The sequence below is a fragment of the Salmo salar genome, chromosome 05, assembly GCF_965601325.2.
Source record: "Salmo salar chromosome 05, fSalSal1, whole genome shotgun sequence".
Taxonomy (NCBI): Eukaryota; Metazoa; Chordata; class Actinopteri; order Salmoniformes; family Salmonidae; genus Salmo; species Salmo salar.
The window spans coordinates 84946357-84972435 of NC_138295.1; the positions used below are offsets into that span (position 1 = coordinate 84946357).

Here is a 26079-nt window from a genome sequence, read left to right on the forward strand (position 1 = left end):
TGAGGCGCAAAACTTTTCTAGATCCGTGAAATAATTTCCATCATAATACTTATTATATTTATTGTAGTGCAAAACTATCGTAGTGCAAAACTTCTCTAGATCAACAAAATTATTCCCACGAAAGACTATATTATATTTATTGCTTAAAAAAACTATAGCCTGCCTATAGTATATATTTGAGTAATCTCGGCAGTGGAACCCAGAACCAAATCAGCTACTGGATTTGGGAAACAGTGCAGCGGTGCATGTTTCACCTGCTGTGGGAAACTTACTTTAAAATGTAGGTTAATTTATAAAACTCTTACAACTCTTAATAAATAAAACAAATATGTAACAAAGTGAATACATTGGCGAAGAATAATACATTTCCACCAAAATGTTTTAGATTGACTTGACTGAGAAGGGCATGTGCGATAGGGATAACTGGTTCATCGCTTCATGTTGGGCCTTTTGAAATAGGCCGACATCGTTTAACACCAAGCCTGGGCCTATCGCGATTTTATCATTTTAAGATCCACTACGATATGTTTTAACGTGTTTTTTAAATCATTCTCTTATGGCAAGCTGTAGACTATTATTCTGATTGAATTCGGGAGGTTGAAATACAATTAATGTTGCCGGCGTGCAAGAAATGTTAACTTTACACCAATTATTTTAGAATGTAAACCAAATAAGATCATTTCCATAACACTAGACTAAAACGACGTGGTCATATATTTCTACAATTTATTTTGCATAGGCCTAACACAATTATGCCACCTAGTGTTATTTAAAACTTCTTTTACAGTTGAAAACAAGTGGCATTTTTACCGAAGTTAGCCTTGGTTGGAGATAGGCTACATTTAGTGGCATTTGAAATAGGACTCAATCGAATTGAAGTCGTTTTCATTGGCAACGGGCGCCATCTTGTGTCCATCAGCCCTCTGTAGACTTCAGTAGCCTATTTAGTCGCATTTAAAATGAACGAGTTCCAAGTTTATTTGAAAATGTATTGACATATTCCCCACAATCTAATTTAGATTATAGATTAATCATTATGTCACTTTAGAATCAGGTTAAAAATAACATGTTATGGGATCTAATGTTTTATTTGAATGCATATTTACAAACAAGTAATAGCCTTGCATAGTGTACAAATGTAAATATATAGATATTCTTCAAATGCATACTTTGCCTTTTAGAGCATAGTGTCCCTGTTTAAAATAATCAAAATATCACAGTATATAATAACATACAACAGTCTTCTGAACATCAACCTCTCATATTTACAGGTATACAACCTTTCCCAATCACTGCTTTTATCCAGTCATTTAACTGTGATAATGTGTCTTACAGTTTTTCTTATAGAAATACATACTGTACTTGTTGTCTTCAGACAATGAAAGGTGCCATGGTCAAGAACAGTTCATTCATTCGAAGCAGCTTATCAAAATGTATTTACGCTGATGTCCATGCTCCAGCATTACTGCTAAAGTGAGTAATACAGTGAGTAACCCAATAGCACACTAACCCAATAGGCTACTGTGCACCACCTACATGTGATCAAACCAATTGACACTGAGACAGTTTGTATCATGCAATTGAACCTAATTTTAGCAGTCCATTCAAAGTGAGTTATGGCTGCCATACCATTATCCATATAGATTCCTTATTCTTTATATATCACCTTCATTTAACCAGGAAGTCTCATTGTGGACAGGAGACCTCTTTCTCAAGGGGGACCTGGCTAAGAAGTGCAGCTCAATAAAAAGAACTGACAAAACAACATTCAACAGAACAGTACATACGCTGCAAAACATCAATCTGAATATGAGTTAGTGATTGACCTGTGCGTTGACCAGGGCACAGTAAGCCCCCCCTTTAGCCATGAGGTCAGTATGTGTACCCTGCTCTGTCACCTGACCATACTGAATTACAGCTATCTGGTCTGCGTTCTGGATGGTAGACAGGCGGTGGGCGATCACGATGCAGGTGCGGCCCTGCCGAGCGGCGTCTAAAGCCTGTTGGACAATCTGGGGGAGGGAGGGATAGGGAGGGAGAGAAGGAGGGAGGAAACAGAAAGACAGAGAGGTTGTTTGGGAAGGAGGGAGAGGACATACTGTGTGAAGATAAGCTTGTGTGTGACCAGGCCATTAATGAATGAATGAATGAATGAATGAATGAATAGGTAGAAAATGAGATGGCCGACACACTATGTCCATGTGACTTACCTTCTCACTCTCTGTGTCCAGGGCGGAAGTGGCTTCATCCAGCAGCAGTACTTTAGGCTGCCTGACCAGTGCTCTGGCAATGGCTATCCTCTGTTTCTGACCTCCAGACATCTGGGTCCCCTTGTCCCCAACCCTGGTATTGTATTTCTGACAAAACAACAGCACAATTTATAGTGTTTGTCTATACTGAACACTTTTAAAATATAAATTAAAATATAAAGTCATAACAGCCCGTCTTGGGCTAGTCAATAGCTATTCTATATGAATATCTGTAGAGAAACATTAGTTTAGGTTCTACTGTGACCTCATCAGTGAAATTTTTTGGATCCCCTTTGAGAAGACTTCAAATATCATCCTACAGCTACAGCCTATTATGTCTCCTCCCATCTCCCTCACTATACTGTTACTATACCTCTGGCAGGCCCATGATGAAGTCGTGGATGTTGGCGTTCTTGGCTGCCTCCTCTATCTCGTCCTGGGAGACCTCTCTGCTGTTGTCCCCGTACTGGATGTTCTCTGAGATGCTGCAGTCGAACAGGATGGGCTCCTGGGACACCAGGCCCAGCTGAGACCTCAGCCACGACAGGTTCAGGGTCTTAGTATCCAACCCATCCACTAACTGAAACACCACAATAATACTACAGAGTTAGGTCAACACCTTCACTAACTGAGACACCACAATAATACTACAGAGTTAGGTCAACACCTTCACTAACTGAGACACCACAATAATATCACAGAGTTAGGTCAACACCTTCACTAACTGAGACACCACAATAATACTACAGAGTTAGGTCAACACCTTCACTGAGACACCACAATAATACTACAGAGTTAGGTCAACACCTTCACTAACTGAGACACCACAATAATACTACAGAGTTAGGTCAACACCTTCACTAACTGAGACACCACAATAATATCACAGAGTTAGGTCAACACCTTCACTAACTGAGACACCACAATAATACTTCAGAGTTAGGTCAACACCTTCACTAACTGAGACACCATAATAATACTACAGAGTTAGGTCAACACCTTCACTAACTGAGACACCACAATAATACTACAGAGTTAGGTCAACACCTTCACTAACTGAGACACCACAATAATATCACAGAGTTAGGTCAACACCTTCACTAACTGAGACACCATAATAATACTACAGAGTTAGGTCAACACCTTCACTAACTGAGACACCACAATAATACTACAGAGTTAGGTCAACACCCCTCTCACCTAACTCGAGCACACCCCACTCCCCAATAATACTACAGAGTTAGGTCAACACCTTCACTAACTGAGACACCATAATAATACCACAGATTTAGGTTTAGAATGTTTAAAATGTTCAGATTAAAAAGAAGTAACATCTTGGAATACCAAAGGAATTAATAATCCACCAATGTTACAAATATTAAATATTAAAATGCTAAAAAGTGGCCTAACAGTTTTACTATATATGTTGCATCCCAATTCACAGTATACTGGTTTAGCACTTTGAAATAGTTTTGAAAAGCTTGCTTTATATTACATGATTATTTTTGGGGTTGGTCTCACCACTTGTCCTTCAGCAGGGCTATAGAAGCGCTCCAGTAGTTGTATGGAGGTGCTTTTCCCACAGCCACTCTCCCCGACCAGGGCCAGGGTCTGACCAGGCCCCACTGACAGGCTCAACCCCTGGAGAACCCTCACGTTCTGACGGGTCGGGTACGCAAAGTGGATCCCTCGGAAGTCAATGTCCCCGACAAAGTCTGTCTGGAAAAGACAACATTTTTGTTCCAGATCATTGTTCCAGAAAAAACACAATGTCATATCATTGTTTTTTTGTTTACATTGGAGTAAGAGACATTGTAGCTCACTCACTGGCTTCTCTCCCTCCTCACTGTAAATGTCAATCTCTGGTTTCTTCTCCAACAAGCCAAGAATTCTCCCTGCAGCTGCTTTCGCTTTGGCAAAGTCAGGAGCAAAAGATGCTGATTCTCCTATGTTCATGGCAGCAAATATGATCACAGAAAACACACTGCGAAAGAAAAGGACAATGTTGGACTATCACTGCCACTATATTGGCAGACTCTGGTCATGACCCAACTCAGCGAGGGCGTCTCAGAGAGATTTGGGATATGCAAAAAACACACTTCCATTTCACACATGTGCGTTAATACACGTGTGTACATGTGTGAAATAGGACAAATATAAGCACCCACCAAATTAATGTTATAATGAAATTATTATTATTATATTACCGTGTAGTGACAATGTGGTAGCCAGGGCTTCTAGTCAGGGTTGGGGTACATTCCATTTCAAATGCAGTCAATTCAAAACCCAATTCCAATTCCACATTTTCCTCATTGAAAACCATTGAAGAGAACTGGAATTTCAGTGTACTTCCTGAATTGACTGGAATTGAAATGGAATTGATCCCAACCCTGGTGTGAATGTATTCATTTTAGATGAGGATATAACAGTACCAGTATGTATACTCACAGGAAAACATTTTCATATTCTGTGTGACAGTGAGCAATAAGCCAGGACCCAAAGCGGAAGATTGCAGCATTGACCATGTAAGGGATTGCTTGGGCAACGGCAAATGTTAGTCCGTAGATGGGGGCCTTCACCAAACCGTTCCTGGTGTATTCAATTGAAATCTAATCAGTACTTGATTGTAGGTTATAAGGTCAAACAATCCAAAAGCTGAGTCTATAACAAAGTGAATAACTGAACTCTTACTGGTATGGTCTTTCTAGACTGTCCATGAACTTGTGAAAGAAGACGTCCTCCCGTGTCAATCCAACAACTGTCTTGAAGTTTTCAACGGTCTCAGTAGATATCTACAAAAGAATAATAAAGATATATTAGCGTTTTATTTGAACACATGGTATCACACACTGATATAGCCCACTGTCCCAAAGTGCATTGCAATTGGGATTTCATAATAGCAGTAACCTTCCTGAAATTCCCTGGTTATCCAGATATCCTGTTTTAAGGTTTCCCTGATTTCCTGCTTATTCCCTCCTGATTCCGGAAAACCTATAACCGGGATTACTGGAAAATCTGGGAATTTTGGGAACATTACCGGAATTTTGCAACCCCAATTGCAATAGAAAGTTGATGTTTACCTTCCCAGACTGCTCCAGGGCACCCTGGTCTTTGGAGGCGTGGCCTGCCATGGCCCTCATCTGAATGACGTTGGCTCCAATGAGGAAGGGCACACAGGCGAGGATGAGGAGGGTGAGCTGCCAGCTGTGGATGAAGGCCACCACAATGGCAATGGTGAGAGCACAGACTGTGTTGGTGGCCAGACCCAACCTAGACCCTGTCGCCTGGTGGTGAGGAGAGAGGAAACAAGTAGGTTCCATCCATTACCAGACATTGTAACTCTAAAGAATGCAACTGTAAATACATAGAAGCACATGTAAAGGTAGACATTTTTAAAGACTTGTACAGTAGAATGATTCTGAATTGACATTGACTTGATAGGTTTTGATCGCTATCTCAATGTGTAAATCAGTGCATTGTGCTTACCCCTTTAACCAGAGATGCATCTGTGGCCAATCTGGTGGTTAGAACTCCCACTGCATTGTTGTTGTCATCAAACCATCCAATCTCCTGTAAGGAATGCATTTTAGTAAGGTTCTGAGGCAGAACACCACAAAGTGGCATTTCAGAATCATCCTTTTGCTGGTATTATCAATACAGTAAAGTCAATTAGCAATGACAAGTCAGTCTTTTTGAATTCATGTACAATGGATGAAGTATATATTTTCCCGCATGACAGTTTGTCCTACCTGTCTCATCATGGCATGGAATACCTGTCTCCTCAGCCTCATGGTAAGAAGCTCTCCTGATTTTCCAAACATGTAACCCTGAAACATAGAACATACAGCAGAAATTTACCCAACCAGGCATGCCCACAACATATTAAGGGTTTAAGATAGATACAGAATTGTACTTTAAAGTGCGTCCCAAATGGCACCCTATAGGCTCTGGTCCAAAGTAGTGCACTGTATAGGGCATAGGTTGCCATTTTGGACACAATTTAGATCTATAAATTAGAAAACCTTTAGGAAGTAGGTGACAAAAGCCACTCCTCCGATGAGAAGGAAGAGCAGGGAAAACATCATGGTTTTCTGTCGTTTGACTTCCGGGTCAACTTCGGAAAACACCTAGAGAAGGTCACGGGATGGAGAGAATCCCCCCAAAATAGATAACAGAAAATGAAAAGGTTGCTTTGGAAAATAAGAGCCAAAACCCACCAACCAACGACCATCAAATAAATGATGTGGAAAAATAAGACCACCTCGTTTAAATCAAACTCAATCAAGAGACCAAGGAAATGTGAGTAGTCTCTGCAGTATTTAACAATTCTTCATATTATGAACACAAGGAGGTGGTCTTGTGAAACACTTACTCCAATGATCTTGGCGAAGATGATGGCGACACAGGGATAAACGGCTCCCCCCACCAAGCTAGACAGGGTTCCTACCAACATGTACGGCCACTCGGGCTTGTTCAGGGCCAGGATTCTGGTGAAGGGGATGTCTGGAGCTTCCTCTGGTTTCTTTTCCTTCTGTCATCAAACATTGTCATCAATGACAAAACTAAATGACCAAGGACCAACATGATGTAACAGATCTTATTTCTGATGACAATGAACTATCACTATATACAGTAGGGTGGCAGGTTCAAATCCCCGAGCCGACCAGGGGAAAAATCTGTCCATGTGCCCTTGAGCAAGGCAATTAAACCTAATTGCTTCTGTAAGTTGCTCAAGATAAGAGCTTCTGCTAAATTACTAAAATGTAAATGAATGCAACCATACATTATAAACCTTACATTATATACCATTCATTATATTCCATTCATTATATACCATTCATTATATTCCATACATTATAAACCTTACATTATATACCATTCATTATATTCCATTCATTATATACCATTCATTATATTCCATACATTATAAACCTTACATTATATACCATTCATTATATTCCATACATTATAAACCTTACATTATATACCATTCATTATATACCATTAATTATATACCATTCATTATATACCATTCATTATATACCATTCATTATAAACCATACATTAGAAACAATACATTATATACCATACATTATATAATAAGTACGATGACAGTTCAGCAATAGCACTATAACAAAGCCATGTTCCTATATAACACATAAAGAACGTCATATTGTGCCCTAAAGGATTGTGTAATAGTACCTTCTTGTCTTTCTTGGACTTCTTAGATTTCCTCCTGGTCGGTTTCATTTCCACACGGCCACTGCTGATTGAGGTCCTTTCAAAGCCGCCGTTTTCTATTCCTTCCTCGTTTACCACTTCCAGCTCATCCATGTCAGATGAGTCATATAGGACATAATCCAGATCCTCATATTTAGGAGGGTTATCCTCTTCCACAGGGCCCTCTTCATCTTCCTCTGGCTTCCCTTGACTCTGAACAACAGACAAGGTGTGATAGTGGATTTGAACATGTTACATACAGAGCCTGTTTATTACTGATCATTATTCATATAGACACAGGCTTGATAAGGTATATTGCTCTGATACTGATGATATACGTCTCCAAATATGACTCTGAGCAACATGATTTAGACGTTGACTGATTCTACTGTTGAGGCAGAGTTGGGGCCCTGGTGGTCAAAAGTAGTGCACTATAAAGGGAATAGGGTGACATTTGGGATGCAGTGAGCGTGATACAGTACCTGCTGCATGACCAGAGAATAGTAGACCCCCTTCTTGGCCATGAGTTCCCTGTGTGTTCCCTGCTCCACCACCTCTCCGTTGCTGAAGCCAGCGATCACGTCAGCTGTTCTGATGGTGGACAGGCGGTGGGCGATCACTATTGTGGTGCGACCCGCCCTCGCCTATGGGAATGGGAGACAATATTGTCATAATTTATTACAAATCATTTTTTTATTACTTCTTCATTTTCGCTGAGATGGATTCCAACAGGATCTCATGGATTCACTCTGATTCTTGACGTTTGTCAACTGCTGCAAACGTGAACTTGCAAGGCTGCAGTCAAACAATCGAATTAGCCTATTAGGTTGCGCAAAACCAAGTTTGAGAACAACCTTAACCATGGGTCTGGTCCTCAGGGAGGGTACTGACCTTATCCAGAGCGGCCTGGACGACCGACTCACTCTGGGTGTCCAGGGCGGAGGTGGCCTCGTCCAGCAGGAGGATCTTCGGGTTTTTGACCAGGGCCCGGGCGATAGCTATCCTCTGCTTCTGTCCTCCACTGAGCTGGGCTCCCCGCTCCCCCACCATGGTGTTCAGCTTCTGTTAACGCCACATGGAATGGGATGGAGATGAAATAATCATGTTTAAATTTGTCCATTTGGATAAGATCATCACTATTTGGCCATTTCCTTACACTGTATACAATTTCAAAACAAAACAAAAAAACATTTCATTTCAACACAGTCGCCATAGAAACAACAGAATATCTGCTGTCCTACTCACTTCACATCATTTGTACACCATAGATAATTTAATATATAGTACATGTGAAACACTGAAGCCATTGTCAGGAACTCATTTGTCAGTATCCTATCCCACGTACATCGGGGAGTTTGGAGATGAAGTCGTATGCGTTGGCCTCTCTCACGGCCCGTTCGATGTCCTCATCTGTGGCATCCTCTCTGCCGTAGCGGATGTTTTCTGCGATGGTTGTTCCGAATAGCACAGGTTCCTGACTGACGATACCCATATTCTCCCTCAGCCACTTCACATTCAGGGTCCGGATGTCCCGACCATCCAGGGTAATCTGACAACAAACCAGGGTCATACTCATTAGGCATGCAAATTTCTCTGCTTTGCTGATGAGTATTTTCTATGCTCATACAGGAGTAATAAAGGTGGGAATGTTGTTTATTATTATTGTTGTTATTTTATTTATTATTTTCATTTATAAGGGGGTGCTGCAGCAGCCTCAGCACCCCTACTTCCCTCGGCTATGCAACCCAGACCAACAGCGTTCCTGACAAATGATATATCAACATTCCACAAGAGGGCACTATAATACTATTTGACTTTTTACTGAAATGAAGTCAACACTAAACCTGATAAGCCAGAATTTGGGAATGAGTGAACGTGAGTGAATGTTTGCGTGTACATTACGTGTGTGTGTGTGTGTGTGTGTGTGTACACATTACACGTGTGTGTGTGTACATGTGAGTCTCTGTATGCACTATGAGTCAGTTGTTTGAACTTTAATGCGCTCGTGTCCTGCGTACCTCTCCTGAGGTTGGATCATAAAGCATGTGAGTCCTTCACTGGAGGCTGGTGGGTGGTGCTATTGGAGGACGGGCTCATTGTAATGGCTGGAATTTATTCCGTCCTCTTATAGCTCCACCCACCAACCTCCTCTGGAGTCTTTACAGTGGGACGTGTGTCTCTTCTTTATGACTTTGAATAAACCTTGATCAGATTTGTTCATACCTCTCCTGAGTCTGGATCATAAAAGCGCTGCAGCAGCTGAATGGTGGTGCTCTTCCCACATCCACTGGCTCCAACCAGAGCTATGGTCTTCCCACGAGGCACTGTCAGATTCACTCCTTGAAGAATCTACAGCGACAGGGAACACATCCCACAACGTATTTAACATGTATTTTTACCGTCATTTATAATTGTATGGCTTGTCATTTTGTTTTTTCTAATCCAACTGGAAACTGAAAATTCAACTTAGCTTCTTCCTTATTGTGCATTTTCAAATCATTTGGGGACAGGTTAGTGTCTAGATCTGGTTCGATTCAAATCCACTACTTACTTTGACATCTTTCCTGGAGGGGTAGCTGAAGTGGATGTTCTTGAATTCAATGTCTCCTTTCACACAGTCTGGTTTGTGACCTTCCTTTGAACTGCTGTCTATGGGCCGCGGCTATGACAAACAAATCAACTCACCAACCGCGGCAGAAAGGACAAATGTCTAAATTCGACTTGAGTTCTTGAGATCATGTTGTTCTGAGTGAGTTAGAGTGAGTTCATACTGTTTCAATGCTATGGTGATTCAGGGGTTAAACTGAATTCTTCCAGTACCTGGTCAATGGTATTGTAGACTTCATAGGCAGCACCCCGTGCTTTGGCGATGGCTTCCAAGTTAGGAGCACCCTGGCCCAAAGAGAACGACCCAATCATCACTGAGAAGAAGACCTACAAACAGCAGCAACAAAGAATGTAATGAAGAAAGGAATTATATTAATGCCAGACAGAGTAACACGTGTGAAGACATTGCAGAGGCCTTTTCACAATAAAATGTATCTATTGGAAAATAGTAAATTCTTACTTAAAATCTTCCATAAAAGCTTACTGTAATGGTTTTTCCAATGGTATAGTTTTCAGGCTCGTCTACAGAGAGCTTGGTCCCGTACCAGAAAGCCAAGGCGTACGTCCCAAATATGACAAACTGGGTGAAGCCCATGGACACGTTAGTGGTGATGGCCTTCTTTATTCCAAAGTTTTTAGCATCCTCCAAGTTGTTTTCATACCTAAAATATATAGAAGACATGCCTAAATAGGGGAATGTGTCTTGATTTTGGTAGATCGTATTAATAATTATGGAAAGAAACACTGTTTTATGCAACACATTAGTTAGTGAATAACTGACTAACCTTTCCACAGCTTTCTTCTGCCCATTGAAAGCCACAACTGTCCTGATAGCCACCAGTATCTCTTCAGCTACCGCCCCTGCTTTGGCATAGGCAGACAGCTCCTTACTGGTCAGGGTGGCAAGTATCTGAAATCAAATACAAAATGTTCATGAATACGGTATCTTACACTGCTGATGTAAAAATGTCTTTATAAAAGAAATGCGATTGTGGAAAACTGAGAGGATTGGATAAGTATAAACTAGGGGTGGATTTGGGATTGGGCACAAGAGTAGTGATGCAACCACTGTTTAGTGACACATATGAAAACAATATGGCACATTATTCCCTATATAGTCTACTACTTTCAAGTAGTGCACTATATAGGGAACAGAGTACCATTTGGCATGAAGCCGTTGTCTTTGCAGGTCATTGGTAGTCTTACTTTGGACCAGACGGCAGCTGATCCTGCCAGGAGAGGACTGACGGCCAGGATGACGAGGGTCAGCTTCCAGCCGAAGATGAAACCAATGATGAACCCTGACAAGAAGGTGCAGAAGAACTGCACAAACACACAGATCTTGTCTCCAAGGCCTTCGTTGATTGTGTTGATGTCACTGTAGAAAGTAAAAGTATTATAAATGATTTATATTATAATAATTGACATTATTTAAACAATCTTAATAGCATTTTTTACATCTGTAGTTTCTCAATATGATCATATATGCTAAAATATGACATTGTCTTTGATAAAAAAATAAATCCCAATCATTCATCCAATGTATCAAACTTACTCTGTCAACCTGACGTTGAGAACTCCTATCTGGTGTGTATCAAACCAGGACATCTGTTGGTGAAGGATGGCATGGAAGTATTTCTCCCGAATCCGTTTGGTCTGTTTGGTGGCTGTCAGCAAGAACAACATCACCTGAAAGGTCCCCAGCAGGAACACAGCACAACCGATCCCGATGAAGTAATAGGCATGTCTGGAAATTCAAATGTATGTATCACACAGTATATCTTTAAGCAATAAGCAACAGAGGGGGGGGGGGGGGGGGGGGGGTGCCTGGATACAGCCCTTAGCCGTGGTATATTGGCCATATACCACAAACCCCAGAGGTGCCTTATTGCTATTATAAACTGGTTACCAATGTAATTAGATAAGTAAAAATACATGTTTTGTCATACTCGTGGTATACGGTCTAATATACCACGGCTGTTGGGCCAATCAGCATTCAGGGCTCGAACCACCCAGTTTATAATCATAAATAAAAGCGACATTGTATTTACATGAGGATATATTTATGATATAATATATTGATAATGTGTGTCTGTTATCTACTGTACTCATTATCACTTGCCGAGTCATTAGAGCCTCTATATCAACTCCAGGAATTTGAATACATCCATCAGTTGAGTTCAATAAAGCGCTGATCTCCTCCACAGTGAAATTGGCTATGGAGAAATGACAATACCAGTAGTCAATGTTCACAATCTGGCGTGACTAACATATGAATTGTGTAGTATAAAACATAATCCACAAGTCACCATTATATATGGTGAAGATATACCTAAACAATGCAACCCATAATAGAAATAATCACATAGGACTGTATGTGCATCTCACTGTAATACATGGCCACAAAGGATCCCTGCACTTTATAGCCAATACACAGATGTAAGATCTTAATTTGAGCCAGTTGCTACAGCAGGAAAATAATCCTGCAGTAACAGGACAGGTGAATTATTATGTGGATTATAATTAATGGGCATTTTTGTAGTGGTTGATACATTAAGAATGGTGCTGGATTGGATAGGGGCCGTTTTACTAGTTCCTGACCAATTCTGCTGTTTAGTTTGTTTTTGTGTGTTTTTTTTGCATATCCCCCCTGTGTTTGATGCTCTTTTTTGTTAGGCTACATATACATTTTACACACGTTTTACATACATGGCACTTTTTTTTCAGGAGTCAATTATTTGAGTACACAATATGACATTTTACAGGAAGGAAGTAGAGTTTACAATACAATATGTTCTATATTATTCTCAGAAAATAAAATGTCGTCCCACCACTCACTCACAGTGTAGGTCCGTTGCTTGGTCAAGGTCCGTTGCTGACATCTGATAGAGTTTCACATAATACATCCCATGCATCAACTGTATTTGCCTGAGCTTTGTTTATCACAGCCACTGATCGCTCCATATGAAAAATATCCTGGAAATATGATGATTGCAGGGGTAATCGAAGCACTAAGGATAACTTTTTTTGCTGCTGTTAACCCCGCATAAATGATTATTTTCTGAACCAGCTGCAGTCATACATGGTACTTTTATACACAGTAATTACACAACAAATATATCTCTTTCTGGATTATACACATTACATTTTGGATAGATACTGGATGTGTACTCAGACATCTATATAGTGTTTTCAGTAATAACTATTACTGATCATGAGCTTTTTAATCCCACCCCTCTGCTACTCTCAGTCCAGCACACCTAAATGTATCTCTGTAAGACCATCCTCTTTTGATTTCCACGTGCCATATAGCTTTCCACTGTGCTGTGATGTCTTATATGAAATTTGAACCTTTCTAATTGCACAGTATCCAAAGATTGTAAGTTAAAGATGAATATCTTTACTAAAATTATTATAATATTGTTGAATGATTGACTTTCCAAATCTCCCAACAGGGCTATTTGCAGAGTTAATTTTAGGTAAATGTAATAATTTTTCAGCCATTCCTGAAACTGAGACCAGAAACAAGCTCCATTGTGCTGATCAAAACTTTTTTGTACATAATGTTTCCCCCATTGTTTGCTATGACCGAAAAGAGCTTCTGGACATCAGAACAGCGATAACTAATCTCGTATTGGATGAAGATTTCTACTTCAACCAGTTGGCGGTGCAGGACATACTGCTCACCCCGGACCAGACCCTAATCCTCCGCACTCGGAGGAGAAAGTGCAAGAGAGGCCGACGTGCGGGCACCCTGACAAAACTACAGTCGTGGCCAAAAGTTTTGAGAATGACACAAATATTAATTTTCACAAAGTCTGCTGCCTCAGTTTGTATGATGGCAATTTGCATATACTCCAGAATGTTATGAAGAGTGATCAGATGAATTGCAATTAATTGCAAAGTCCCTCTTTGCCATGCAAATGAACTGAATCCCCCAGAAACATTTCCACTGCAATTCAGCCCTGCCACAAAAGGACCCGCTGACATCATGTCAGTCATTCGTTAACACAGGTGTGAGTGTTGACGAGGACAAGGCTGGAGATCACTCTGTCATGCTGATTGAGTTCGAATAACAGACTGGAAGTTTCAAAAGGAGGGTGGTGCTTGGAATCATTGTTCTTCCTCTGTCAACCATGGTTACCTGCAAGGAAACACGTGCCGTCATCATTGCTTTGCACAAAAAGGGCTTCACAAGCAAAGATATTGCTGCCAGTAAGATTGCACCTAAATCAACCATTTATCGGATCATCAAGAACTTCAAGGAGAGCGGTTCAATTGTTGTGAAGAAGGCTTCAGGGTGCCCAAGAAAGTCCAGCAAGCACTAGGACCGTCTCCTAAAGTTGATTCAGCTGCGGGATCGGTGCACTACCAGTACAGAGCTTGCTCAGGAATGGCAGCAGGCAGGTGTGAGTGCATCTGCACACACAGTGAGGAAAATACTTTTGGAGGATGGCCTGGTGTCAAGAAGGGCAGCAAAGAAGCCACTTCTCTCCAGGAAAAACATCAGGGACAGACTAATATTCTGCAAAAGGTACAGAGATTGGATTGCTGAGGACTGGGGTAAAGTCATTTTCTCTGATGAATCCCCTTTCCGATTGTTTGGGGCATCAGGAAAAAAGCTTGTCTGGAGAAGACAAGGTGAGTGCTACCATCAGTCCTGTGTCATGCCAACAGTAAAGCATCCTGAGACCATGCATGTGTGGGGTTGCTTCTCAGCCAAGGGAGTGGGCTCACTCACAAATTTGCCTAAGAACACAGCCATGAATAAAGAATGGTACCAACACATCCTCGGAGAGCAACTTCTCCCAACCATCCAGGAACAGTTTGGTGACGAACAATGCCTTTTCCAGCATGATGGAGCACCTTGCCATAAGGCAAAAGTGATAACTAAGTGGCTCGGGGAACAAAACATCGATATTTTGGGTCCATGGCCAGGAAACTCCCCAGACCTTAATCCCATTGAGAACTTGTGGCCAATCCTCAAGGGGCGGGTGGACAAACAAAAACCCACAAATTCTGACAAACTCTAAGCATTGATTATGCAAGAATGGGCTGCCATCAGTCAGGATGTGGCCCAGAAGTTAATTGACTGCATGCCAGGGCGGATTGCAGAGGTCTTGAAAAAGAAGGGCAAATATCAGGGAAATATCACTGCAAATATCAGGGGCGGAAATCCTAGGGGGGACGGGGGGGGGCACGACCCCCCCATCCTGGGAAAAATATGATTTGTCCCCCCCAATATATCACTGTAAACATAACTATGTAAATTAAATAATGTTAAAAATACGCAATGAAAGCAATTGTGCTGATTATATACACTTAATAGCGCGTTTTTAAGTTTCAATAGATTGCGACCCTCCACCCTTTGCCTCACAATGGTTTGATCCACTGCCAGTTCCTTAGTTGGCAAGGTAACAGAGGGTTCCTATCTACTGTCTGAAAGGCACTCAATGCACGTAACTGACGTGAGGTTAATCCAGTCAATCGCGCATAGCAATGTTTTGTTTTATGTTGGCAGGGTTCACACACACACTAGCTGAATTTGCAGAGCTAGCGCGCAAATATTAACTATTAAGCTAGCTAGTACCGATTCCATTTATGTGGCGTCGTCAAAGATGGAATCTTTGCTATCGTCAATTTATTCCAAGGTCAGCACGCAGATGTAAGTTAGTGCTTCAAAGTCCCTGTGATAAGGTTAGCGATAAACTGAAGTCCAAACTGAAAAGAACTACACTCTCTTCTACCATTGTCTTAAATATACACTTCTCAAAAAAATAAAGGGAACACTTAAACAACACATCCTAGATCGGAATGAAAGAAATAATCTTATTAAATACTTTTTCTTTACATAGTTGAATGTGCTGACAACAAAATCACACAAAAATAATCAATGGAAATCCAATTTATAAACCCATGGAGGTCTGGATTTGGAGTCACACTCAAAATGAAAGTGGAAAACCACACTACAGGCTGATCCAACTTTGATGTAATGTCCTTAAAACAAGTCTAAATGAGGCTCAGTAGTGCGTGTGGCCTCCACGTGCCTGTATGACCTCCCTACAACGCCTAGGCATGCTCCTGATGAGGTGGCGGATGGTCTCCTGAGGGATCTCCTCCCAGACCTGGACTAAAGCATCCGCCAACTCCTGGACAGTCTGTGGTGCAACGTGGCTTTGGTGGATGGAGCGAGACATGATGTCCCAGATGTGCTCAATTGGATTCAGGTCTGGGGAACGGGCGGGCCAGTCCATAGCATCAATGCCTTCCTCTTGCAGGAACTGCTGACACACTCCAGCCACATGAGGTCTAGCATTGTCTTGCATTAGGAGGAACCCAGGGCCAACCGCACCAGCATATGGTCTCACAAGGGGTCTGAGGATCTCATCTCGGTACCTAATGGCAGTCAGGCTACCTCTGGCGAGCACATGGAGGGCTGTGCGGCCCCCCAAAGAAATGCCACCCCACACCATGACTGACCCACCGCCAAACCGGTCATGCTGGAGGATGTTGCAGGCAGCAGAACGTTCTCCACGGCGTCTCCAGACTCTGTCACATCTGTCACATGTGCTCAGTGTGAACCTGCTTTCATCTGTGAAGAGCACAGGGCGCCAGTGGCGAATTTGCCAATCTTGGTGTTCTCTGGCAAATGCCAAACGTCCTGCACGGTGTTGGGCTGTAAGCACAACCCCCACCTGTGGACGTCGGGCCCTCATACCACCCTCATGGAGTCTGTTTCTGACCGTTTGAGCAGACACATGCACATTTGTGGCCTGCTGGAAGTCATTTTGCAGGGCTCTGGCAGTGCTCCTCCTGCTCCTCCTTGCACAAAGGCGGAGGTAGCGGTCCTGCTGCTGGGTTGTTGCCCTCCTACGGCCTCCTCCACGTCTCCTGATGTACTGGCCTGTCTCCTGGTAGCACCTCCATGCTCTGGACACTATGCTGATAGACACAGCAAACCTTCTTGCCACAGCTCGCATTGATGTGCCATCTTGGATGAGCTGCACTACCTGAGCCACTTGTGTGGGTTGTAGACTCCGTCTCATGCTACCACTAGAGTGAAAGCACCGCCAGCATTCAAAAGTGACCAAAACATCAGCCAGGAAGCATAGGAACTGAGAAGTGGTCTGTGGACTCCACCAGCAGAACCACTCCTTTATTGGGGGTGTCTTGATTATTGCCTAAAATTTCCACCTGTTGTCTATTCCATTTGCACAACAGCATGTGAAATTTATTGTCAATCAGTGTTGCTTCCTAAGTGGACAGTTTGATTTCACAAAAGTGTGATTGACTTGGAGTTACATTGTGTTGTTTAAGTGTTCCCTTTATTTTTTTGAGCAGTATATGTAATGGTCTTGTTGCAAAAGCTAAATTGTCGCAAGGGAACTTTTATTTATTTATTTTATTTCACCTTTATTTAACCCGGGTAGCAAAGATTATAGCAAACACCACTGAAACGGAATTGGTGCTCGCTAGCTTTGCAAATTCAGCTTTTGTTGGAAGCCAGCCAATATGAAACAAACGGTTAAAATTACAAAAGGTTGCAGCATATGTTGTGTAAATGGTGAACTCATTCAGCTGTCAACTCTTGTCACTGCAATCCGTTTCACATTTGCTAGCTACCTTTTAGATCGAAGCCCATATAGAATGATAGAAGATAAGATGATAGAAGCCCATCTCCAACTGTAAATAACCTACACACTGTGTGTGTGTAGCCAGCCAGCCAGCCAGGTAGAAAAATGGCAGAAAAAAGAAAAAAGACGGACATCAGAGTATTTTTCAGTACACCAAAACGCAAAGTCATCCTCTGCCTTATTATGGATTGAGAGTTACATATCTAATAGAACACAGAGGGTTTTCGTTAATGGAAGCCTCTCTCATGCAAATTCCGTTGAGTGTGGTGTACCGCAGGGCAGCCGGCTAGGGCCACTATTGTTTTCTGTTTTTACAAATGACCTTCCACTGAAATTGAATAAAACCTGTTTGTCTATGTACGCGGACAAAATCAACAGTATACACGTCTTCTGCAACAGTAACATTGTCACGACTTCTGCCGGAGTCGGTCCCTCTCCTTGTTCGAGCGGCGTTTGGCGGTTGACGTCACCAGCCTTCTAGCCATCACCGATCCACTTTTCATTTTCCATTTGTTTTGTCTTTGTTTTTTACACACCTGGTTTCAATTCCACCATTACATGTTCATTAACCCTCTGGTTTCCCCCATGTTTGTGCGCGTGTGTGTTTTATTGTAAGGCTGTATCTGACGGCTGGTATATTGTTACCGGATTCTTTTATTACGCCCGTTTAATTCGTGTTACCAGCTAATTTTCCAGCACCATAGTATTGTGTTTATACTGGTGTTTTCTTGAATTAAATACCTTGTCCACGCATCTCAGCTCTCCTGCACCTGACTCCTTTCACCAATTACCCACAGCCTTGACAAACATAAATAACTGAGACATTTAATATAGAGCTACAGTCAGTTTTAGAATGGGTAACTAGCAATAGTCTGGTGCTAAATATCTCAAAAGCTAAAAGCATAATTTATTTAACAAATCAATCACTCAACGTTAAACCTCGTTTAGATCTATTATTGAATAATGTGGCTATTGAGCAAGTTGATGAGACTAAACTGCCGGGTGTAACCCTAGATAGTAAGCTGTCATGGTCAAAACATATAGACTCAATGGTTGCTAAAATGGGAAGAGATCTGTCCATGATAGGGCATTGCTCTGCCTTCTTGATATCTCAGTTGACCAGACAGGTTCTACAGGCCCTAGTTTTGTCGCTTCTGGACTACTGTGGTCATGTGTAGCAAAGAAGGACATAGGTAAATTACAGTTGGTCCAGAACAAAGCAGCACATATCGCACTTAGATGTACAGTACTTGGAGGGTAAGTAACATGCATATCAGTCTCTCCTGGCTCAAAGGTGAGGAGAGATTGACTGAACCACTATTGGTCTTTGTGCGAGGTATTGATGTGTTGAAGATACCAAACTGTCTGTTCAAGCAGTTGGAACACAGTTTGGACACTCATCGGTACAACACAAGACATGAACCAGAGGTTTCTTCACAGTCCCCAGGTCCAGAACAGAGGCTGGGAAACGTACAGTATTAAATAGAGCTGTGACAACATGGAACTCTCTGCCACTCCAGGTAACTCAAGCTAGCAATAAAATCAGTTTAAAAAACAGGTAAAAGAACACCTTGCTGCACAAAGGGGACTGTGAAGAGACACAGCCATTTTATATATTTTGTATTGTAATTTTAATTGCACTATGTATTAGATCTAGATATTGTGTGTATGTACTAATACGTAGGCTATGTGTGATGTTTCAAATGTATGTATTTCAGTCCTTGACTAAAAATGTGCTGTACTATGTATGATGTTAGTATGTTTCATGTGGACCCCAGGAAGAGTAGCTGATGCTTCTGCAGCGGCTAATGAAGAGCCTAATAAATGTCAAATACCAAAACAATGCTGGCACTAAGCCCGCACTCAACAAGCTGTATAGGACCATAAGCAAACAAGAAAATGCTCACCCAGAGGCAGCGCTCCTAGTGGATGGTGATTTTAATGCAGGAAAACTGAAATCCTACCAGCATGTCACCTGTGCAACTCTAAATCACCTTTACTCCACAAAGAGAGATGCATACAAAGCTCTCCCTTGCCCTCCATTTGGCAAATCTGACCATCCCGCTATCCTTCTATGCTTGCTTCGAGGAAAGCAACACTGAACCATGCATGAGAGCACCGCCTGTTCCGGATGACTGTGTGATCACACTCTCCGTAGCCAGTCTGAGTAAGACCTGAAGGGCTCTTTTGCTCTCAAAACAGCCTCAATTCATCGGGGCATGGACTCTACAAGGTGTCGAAAGTGTTCCACAGGGATGCTGGCCCATGTTGACTCCAATGCTTCCCACAGTTGTGTCAAGTTGGCTGGATGTCATTTGGGTGGTGGACCAATCTTGATACACATGGGATACCAGCAGCATTGCAGTTCTTGACACAAACCGGTGCGCCTGGCACCTACTACCATACCCTGTTCAAAGGCACTTAAATATTTTGTCTTGCATTGACCCTCTCTGAATCCATGTCTCAATTGTCTAAAGACTTAAAAACACTTCTTTAAACCTGTCTCCTCCCCGTCATCGAAACTGATTGAAGTGGATTTAACAAGTGACATCAATAAGGGTTCACCTGTCATGGAAATAGCAGGTGTCCTTAATGTTTTCTATACTCAGTTTACGGTCCCTCAGTTGACAGTGCACGTCAGAGCAGAAACTATATCATGAAGTCCAAGGAACTGTCTGTAGATCTCCGAGATAGATTTGTGATGAGGCATATACAGTATTTGGGGAAGGGTATAAAACAATTTGTAGAGTTTTGAACGTTTCCAAAAGCGCAGCGGTCTCCATCATTGGGAAATTGAAAAAATATGGAACTACCCAGAGTAGAGCTGGCCATCCGACCAACGTCTGACCAAACTGAGCAACCGGGCAAAAAGGACCTTGGTCAGGGAGCTGACCAAGAACCCAATGACCACTCTAACAAAACTACAGAGTTCCTAGCAGTTAGAGCGTTGGGACAGTAACCGAAAGGTTGCTTGTTCGAATCCCTGAACCGGCAAGGTGAGCAAGACAGTTAACCCCCACAACTGCTCCCCGAGAGCCAATGACGTCGATTAAGGCAGCCACCCGCACCTCTCTGATTCAGAAGGGTTGGGTTAAATGCGGAAGACAACTGACTAGAGATCCACTTTCCCTTTCCTTGGCTGAGATGGGAGAAGCTGCCAGAAGGACAACAGTCTCTACAGCACTACACCAATCTTGGCTTTATGGGAGAGTGGCCAGATGGAAGCCACTCCTGAGAAAAAGGCACATGACAGTTGGAGTTTGCAAAAAAAAAGGCACGTGAAAGAGGCTGGGGCGAAGATTTACAATCCAACAGGACAATGACTGCTGACAGAACCAGGAAGTGCTGGAGTCAGTCAACATTCTCAGTGGGGAGGGGTGAAGTATATACAGTAAACATTCACAAGGTGGGATACACTAGCAGTGGGGACAGGGTGAAGTATATACACTAAACATTCACGAAGTGGGATACACTGGCAGTGGGGACAGGGTGAAGTATAAACAGTAAACATTCTCTGCATTGTTGGGAAGGACCCGTGAGTAAGCATTCCACCGATAGGGCTCTATTTTTGGCTGGCGTTAAGGCAGGGCTAGTGTCAAACTCACGTTCATTTGCAATTTCGACCTCTTAAAACCAGTGCTCTGCTATTGTTAAACTATTGCACAAGGACTGGTAATTTCCCTGTCTTGTTCCAGCTTGTTTGCGCTCAGATGGGAGGGGTGGAAATATTTGAGGTGCGTCCTTAAAAACATGATTGAAGTGCTAATTTCAGGGAGTGCTGGCAGGGATATATAAGACCAAACAGAAGCCGGTTTTACCGATTTATTCAGCGGATATCCAGCCGTGACTCCCACTGCCCTATGAATATGGAACAAGAGTAATGTGCTTTTGGTGCCTGTATAGGCCTTCATAGTATTTCAAAACATAAAACACTATATTTTCCCTCCATTTCGTTTTATTTGATTAAAAACCAAGCATTGCCTCCGCTTCTGTCAATCAAGTAGGTTAGTCAAGATCGTATAAAGGGTTGGAAACAAATCTTAATCACCAAAACTTTATTAAAAGATCAAGTTTAAGAGGAACAAAACAGTGAGCTGACGTTCCCTTTTTATCTATGTATTGTAGGCAGGCGTACATTATTTTAGCCATGCTTTGAACGTGCATTAAACCCCCTCCATGATGTAGGCTACATGTGTCCATGCCCATCATGTAACTCGGGGGGCCCCTCACTTTCTCTTTATATTGGATCTCTGTCCAGCTACTGTGAAAAGAAAACCCTCCACAGTCTGCGTTGTTCTAATATAATTATGGTGCCTGTAAGTGTATTTAGACATAGCCTATTTAATACAAGTTGTTGTTTCGTTTTGTTTCAAATGTGATCATCTTTCTTTTTAGGCCTTATCAATAATGAATTGTGTCTAGCTTAGTGACAACTTTTGGCATGTCCATGCTCAGCCATAATGCAATTTACAGTAGGCCTAGCCCCTATGTCAGTGTGAATGCTATGTTTATATGTCCACATTGAAACCATGGAATTACTTAGAACAATGAAGACTGCAAACAGGTTCAAGTTGACATATTTAGCAAAGATAGGATAGGTCTACATCGTGTTATTTAATTTCTGTATGCTGTTTAACAAACTATAATAGACTAACTTTGGATTTGGAGTTGATTCCAAGGCGATACATAAAAGACCATAAATACACAACTTGAATAAACCATGTATTTAGCCATGGAGCACTTTCTGATTGGCCAGTGAGGGGCCAAGCCTGACACACCCACAACTGGTTTAATCGTCAAAATGAAGCCCTTTCTCGCCACCGTCTGCACTGCGCCGATAATTTTTGGTTGTGAAAATAGAAAAATATTTCTGATAAACTCCAAACCTAAAGCTCTACCGCCAGCGCTTAGATTTACCATTGCATTAGGTTTGTTAAAATAGAGCCCTTGTCCTGCAACAGAGTGATCAAATTAAGATTCTACATCTGTACCTTGTCAAACAGAATATGTACCTGTCAGGTTGAGCTGTTGTCCACTTTGCACAAAGCTGTCGGTCATCTGTCCAAACACAACACACATAAGGGGCAGGGCTATCCCGTGGAGAGCAGCACATAGCAGGCCGATTATCATTAGGAGCACCTCACAACCAGTAGCGTAGCGGAACTGAAACCACAACACACATAAAACCACAGTCAAATGCAGCAGACGTTGGAATGACTGGAGAATATGAATCTTGTCATGATCACTTGTAACAAATGATCCCATTTTGACATATACTACATGTACTACAGTGTATGTACAGATTGCCAAAAGATTCTTGTGTATTTCCTACTATTTCTGAAACCAAAATCAGGACATACCAATTGGAAAAATCCCACTGCTTTTGCTGGTTCTTTTTTCTTCCTTCTTGAAAATGAAACATAGATTCATGAGAAAACCAACATATATTTAACAGTAATAGCACACTGTAATAGGAATAAAGTAGAAATACCATTATGGCAATGTTGCTTACAAAAGGCCCTTTTTTGGCTTGGGCTCCATGTCAACGGTTGGTTGCCCCTCTGTCATCCGCTCCTGAGGCTTCTTATCCTCATGGAAGGCCAGGTTGGGGTAGCCTTGTGCAATTACCTCTGAATCAATTAAACATTTACCAATGATCAATTAGCTAGCTCAATTTAGCTAACCCTTCCCCTAACCCTTTTAGTTACCCTTCCCATAACCATAACTCTAACCTTAACCCTTTAACCTAACTCTAAACTTAACCCTAACCTTAACCCTAACCCCTAAACCTTACCCCTAGCCTAGCTGACGTTAGCAAGCTAGCCCCCTAGCCACCTCGCTAGAATTCATAACATATCATACTTTTAGCAAATTCGAACATATTGATATTTTTCTAATTCGTAACATATAACACAAATTGTTATTCGTGACATGTCATACAAAATGGGTGATGGACATCCACAAAGTAATACATACCATACAAAACTTAGCATATCATACTAAATTGATTTTACGATTTGCATAGAGAATAATACGAAATGCTCTGAGACCAGGTTGAACGACACCTCTCACTTTGGTGTAGACAGTACAGAATTATTTTATTTCACTTACTGATTGTATCAATCAACCACAACTCCTTCTAATCTACTCTTAACTAGGAATTATATGCTAATAAATAAGACAGTAAATGATGTGAGACAGACATTACCCTCAGGGATGGTTGGTAGAGAGTCTGGCATGTCCCCATCCTCTCTCCCCATGGTGAATGAATTCAGACGCTGCGTTCCTGGAATTCAGAGAAAGCGATTTTGAACTGTAATTTCAATATAGTAAATATGAGAATATTTGCAGACCCTAAATGAATGAGGTAATGTACATTTTGAAAAGTGAATAATGATTTCTGTACTTAACAATCTGTTGAATACTATGCTAGGGCGAGTTGAGGTTTGCCTTCATGTATGTACACATGTTGCAGCACATGTTTTAAGCTGCTTTTAACTAGACAAACTTGATTTTGTTACGTCTATAAACTGTGATGTCATTTAGCAAATAATTACAGTAATGTATTTTAATGGAGGGTTCTTTCCGGAGCCGGGGAGGCCGGGGAGCCGGGGAGGCAGTACAAGGGTAATGCTCATCAACACTTGCTTTTCTTACTGAAGCTCAAATTATTTAATTTTTCAATATTCATTATGAGAGTATTAAATTGCAAATATTGGCAAATGTAATATTATAGTAATAATGTCTTTACAGTTCTAATACCGTGTTAAGCTACATATCAAAAAGTGCATATTGGTTTTTATATCTTGTGGAACTAAGTTCAACACTTAAAATGAATGAATCACAATAAGAGGGGTTTTGTCAACAACAACAACAAAGTTAAAGCTATGGAATATATATATTTTTAGGCATGTTGTACCAAATATTGTAGTCTACAAACATGTATAAATAGACATAATGTGTACAGATGTGGGCTACTTACCCTCAGAGAATCCAGTATGAGCCTTTTAGACAATCCACAAGCTATTCTCTCAACATAATACCACCCTTACTAATTGTCAGATGAATGTAATCATTCTTTTGGGAGCTGGGAGATTTTATATCGCTATGCAGGACAGCATCATCATCAGGTGTCAGGTTACCTCAAGTTCAGGATCCTATTGACATTCCACACGGCTGGGGGAGGTGCGTCATGACACATTATACAATTCATCAATAATCAAATCAAATCAAATCAAATTTATTTATATAGCCCTTCTTACATCAGCTGATATCTCAAAGTGCTGTACAGAAACCCAGCCTAAAACCCCAAACAGCAAGCAATGCAGGTGTAGAAGCACGGTGGCTAGGAAAAACTCCCTAGAAAGGCCAAAACCTAGGAAGAAACCTAGAGAGGAACCAGGCTATGAGGGGTGGCCAGTCCTCTTCCGGCTCTTCCGGCCACCTCTTCCGGTGAAGATTATAACAGCACATGGCCTAGATGTTCAAATGTTCATAAATGACCAGCATTGTCAAATAATAATAATCATAGTAGTTGTCGAGGGTGCAACAAGTCAGTAACGCAAGAGTAAGTGTCAGTTGGCTTTTTCATAGCCGATCTTTGAGAGTATCTCTACCGCTCCTGCTGTCTCTAGAGAGTTGAAAACAGCAGGTCTGGGACAGGTAGCACGTCCGGTGAATAGGTCAGGGTTCCAGCAGGTCTGGGACAACAGGTCTGGGACAACAGGTCTGGGACAGGTAGCACGTCCGGTGAACAGGTCAGGGTTCCATAGCTGCAGGCAGAACAGTTGGAACTGGAGCAGCAGCACGGCCAGGTGAACTGGGGACAGCAAGGAGTCATCAAGCCAGGTAGTCCTGAGGCATGGTCCGAGGGCTCAGGTCCTCCGAGAGAGAGAAAGAAAGAAAGAGAGAATTAGAGAGAGCATATTTAAATTCATACAGGACACCGGAAAAGACAAGAGAAATACTCCAGATGTGACAGACTGACCCTAGCTCCCCGACACATGAACTACTGCAGCATAAATACTGGAGGCTGAGACAGGAGGGGTCAGGAGACACTGTGGCCCCATCCGATGAAACCCCCGGACAGGGCCAAACAGGTAGGATATAACCCCACCCACTTTGCCAAAGCTCAGCCTCCACACCATTGGAGGGATATCTCCAACCACCAACATACCATCCCGGGACAAGGCCGAGTATAGCCCACAAAGATCTCCGCCACGGCACAGCCCAAGGGGGGGCGCCAACCCAGACAGGAAGACCACGTCAGTGACTCAACCCACTCAAGTGACGCACCCCTCCCAGGGACGGCATGGAAGAACACCAGTAAGCCAGTGACTCAGCCCCCGTAATAGGGGTAGAGGCAGAAA

General features: G+C 42.1%; 1 protein-coding gene across 5 annotated transcripts; it reads right to left on the reverse strand.

Moving 5' to 3' along the window:
* Nucleotides 1-1069: 1069 nt before the first annotated feature.
* LOC106591193 (ATP-dependent translocase ABCB1) lies at nt 1070-24827 on the reverse strand. 5 transcript variants are annotated; one of them, XM_082975796.1, is made up of 29 exons: nt 24693-24827; nt 23919-23996; nt 23223-23340; nt 23071-23113; nt 22723-22873; nt 12199-12292; nt 11632-11823; nt 11283-11454; nt 10862-10986; nt 10561-10738; nt 10290-10403; nt 10021-10131; nt 9693-9818; nt 8815-9018; nt 8361-8531; nt 7952-8113; nt 7452-7682; nt 6622-6780; nt 6272-6376; nt 5999-6076; nt 5736-5819; nt 5330-5533; nt 4941-5041; nt 4698-4838; nt 4077-4233; nt 3771-3968; nt 2623-2829; nt 2211-2357; nt 1070-2012 (listed from the first exon to the last, which is right to left on the reverse strand). In XM_082975796.1, exons 2-29 carry the CDS (start codon nt 23968-23970, stop codon nt 1815-1817), a joined length of 4023 nt encoding a protein of 1340 aa, XP_082831922.1. In that variant the 5' UTR covers nt 23971-23996; nt 24693-24827; the 3' UTR covers nt 1070-1814. The 5 variants fall into 5 exon arrangements, with proteins under 5 accessions (XP_082831922.1, XP_082831923.1, XP_082831921.1 ...); XM_082975797.1 differs by having other exon boundaries at nt 6622-6777; nt 23071-23116; XM_082975795.1 differs by having other exon boundaries at nt 23071-23116.
* Nucleotides 24828-26079: the final 1252 nt, after the last annotated feature.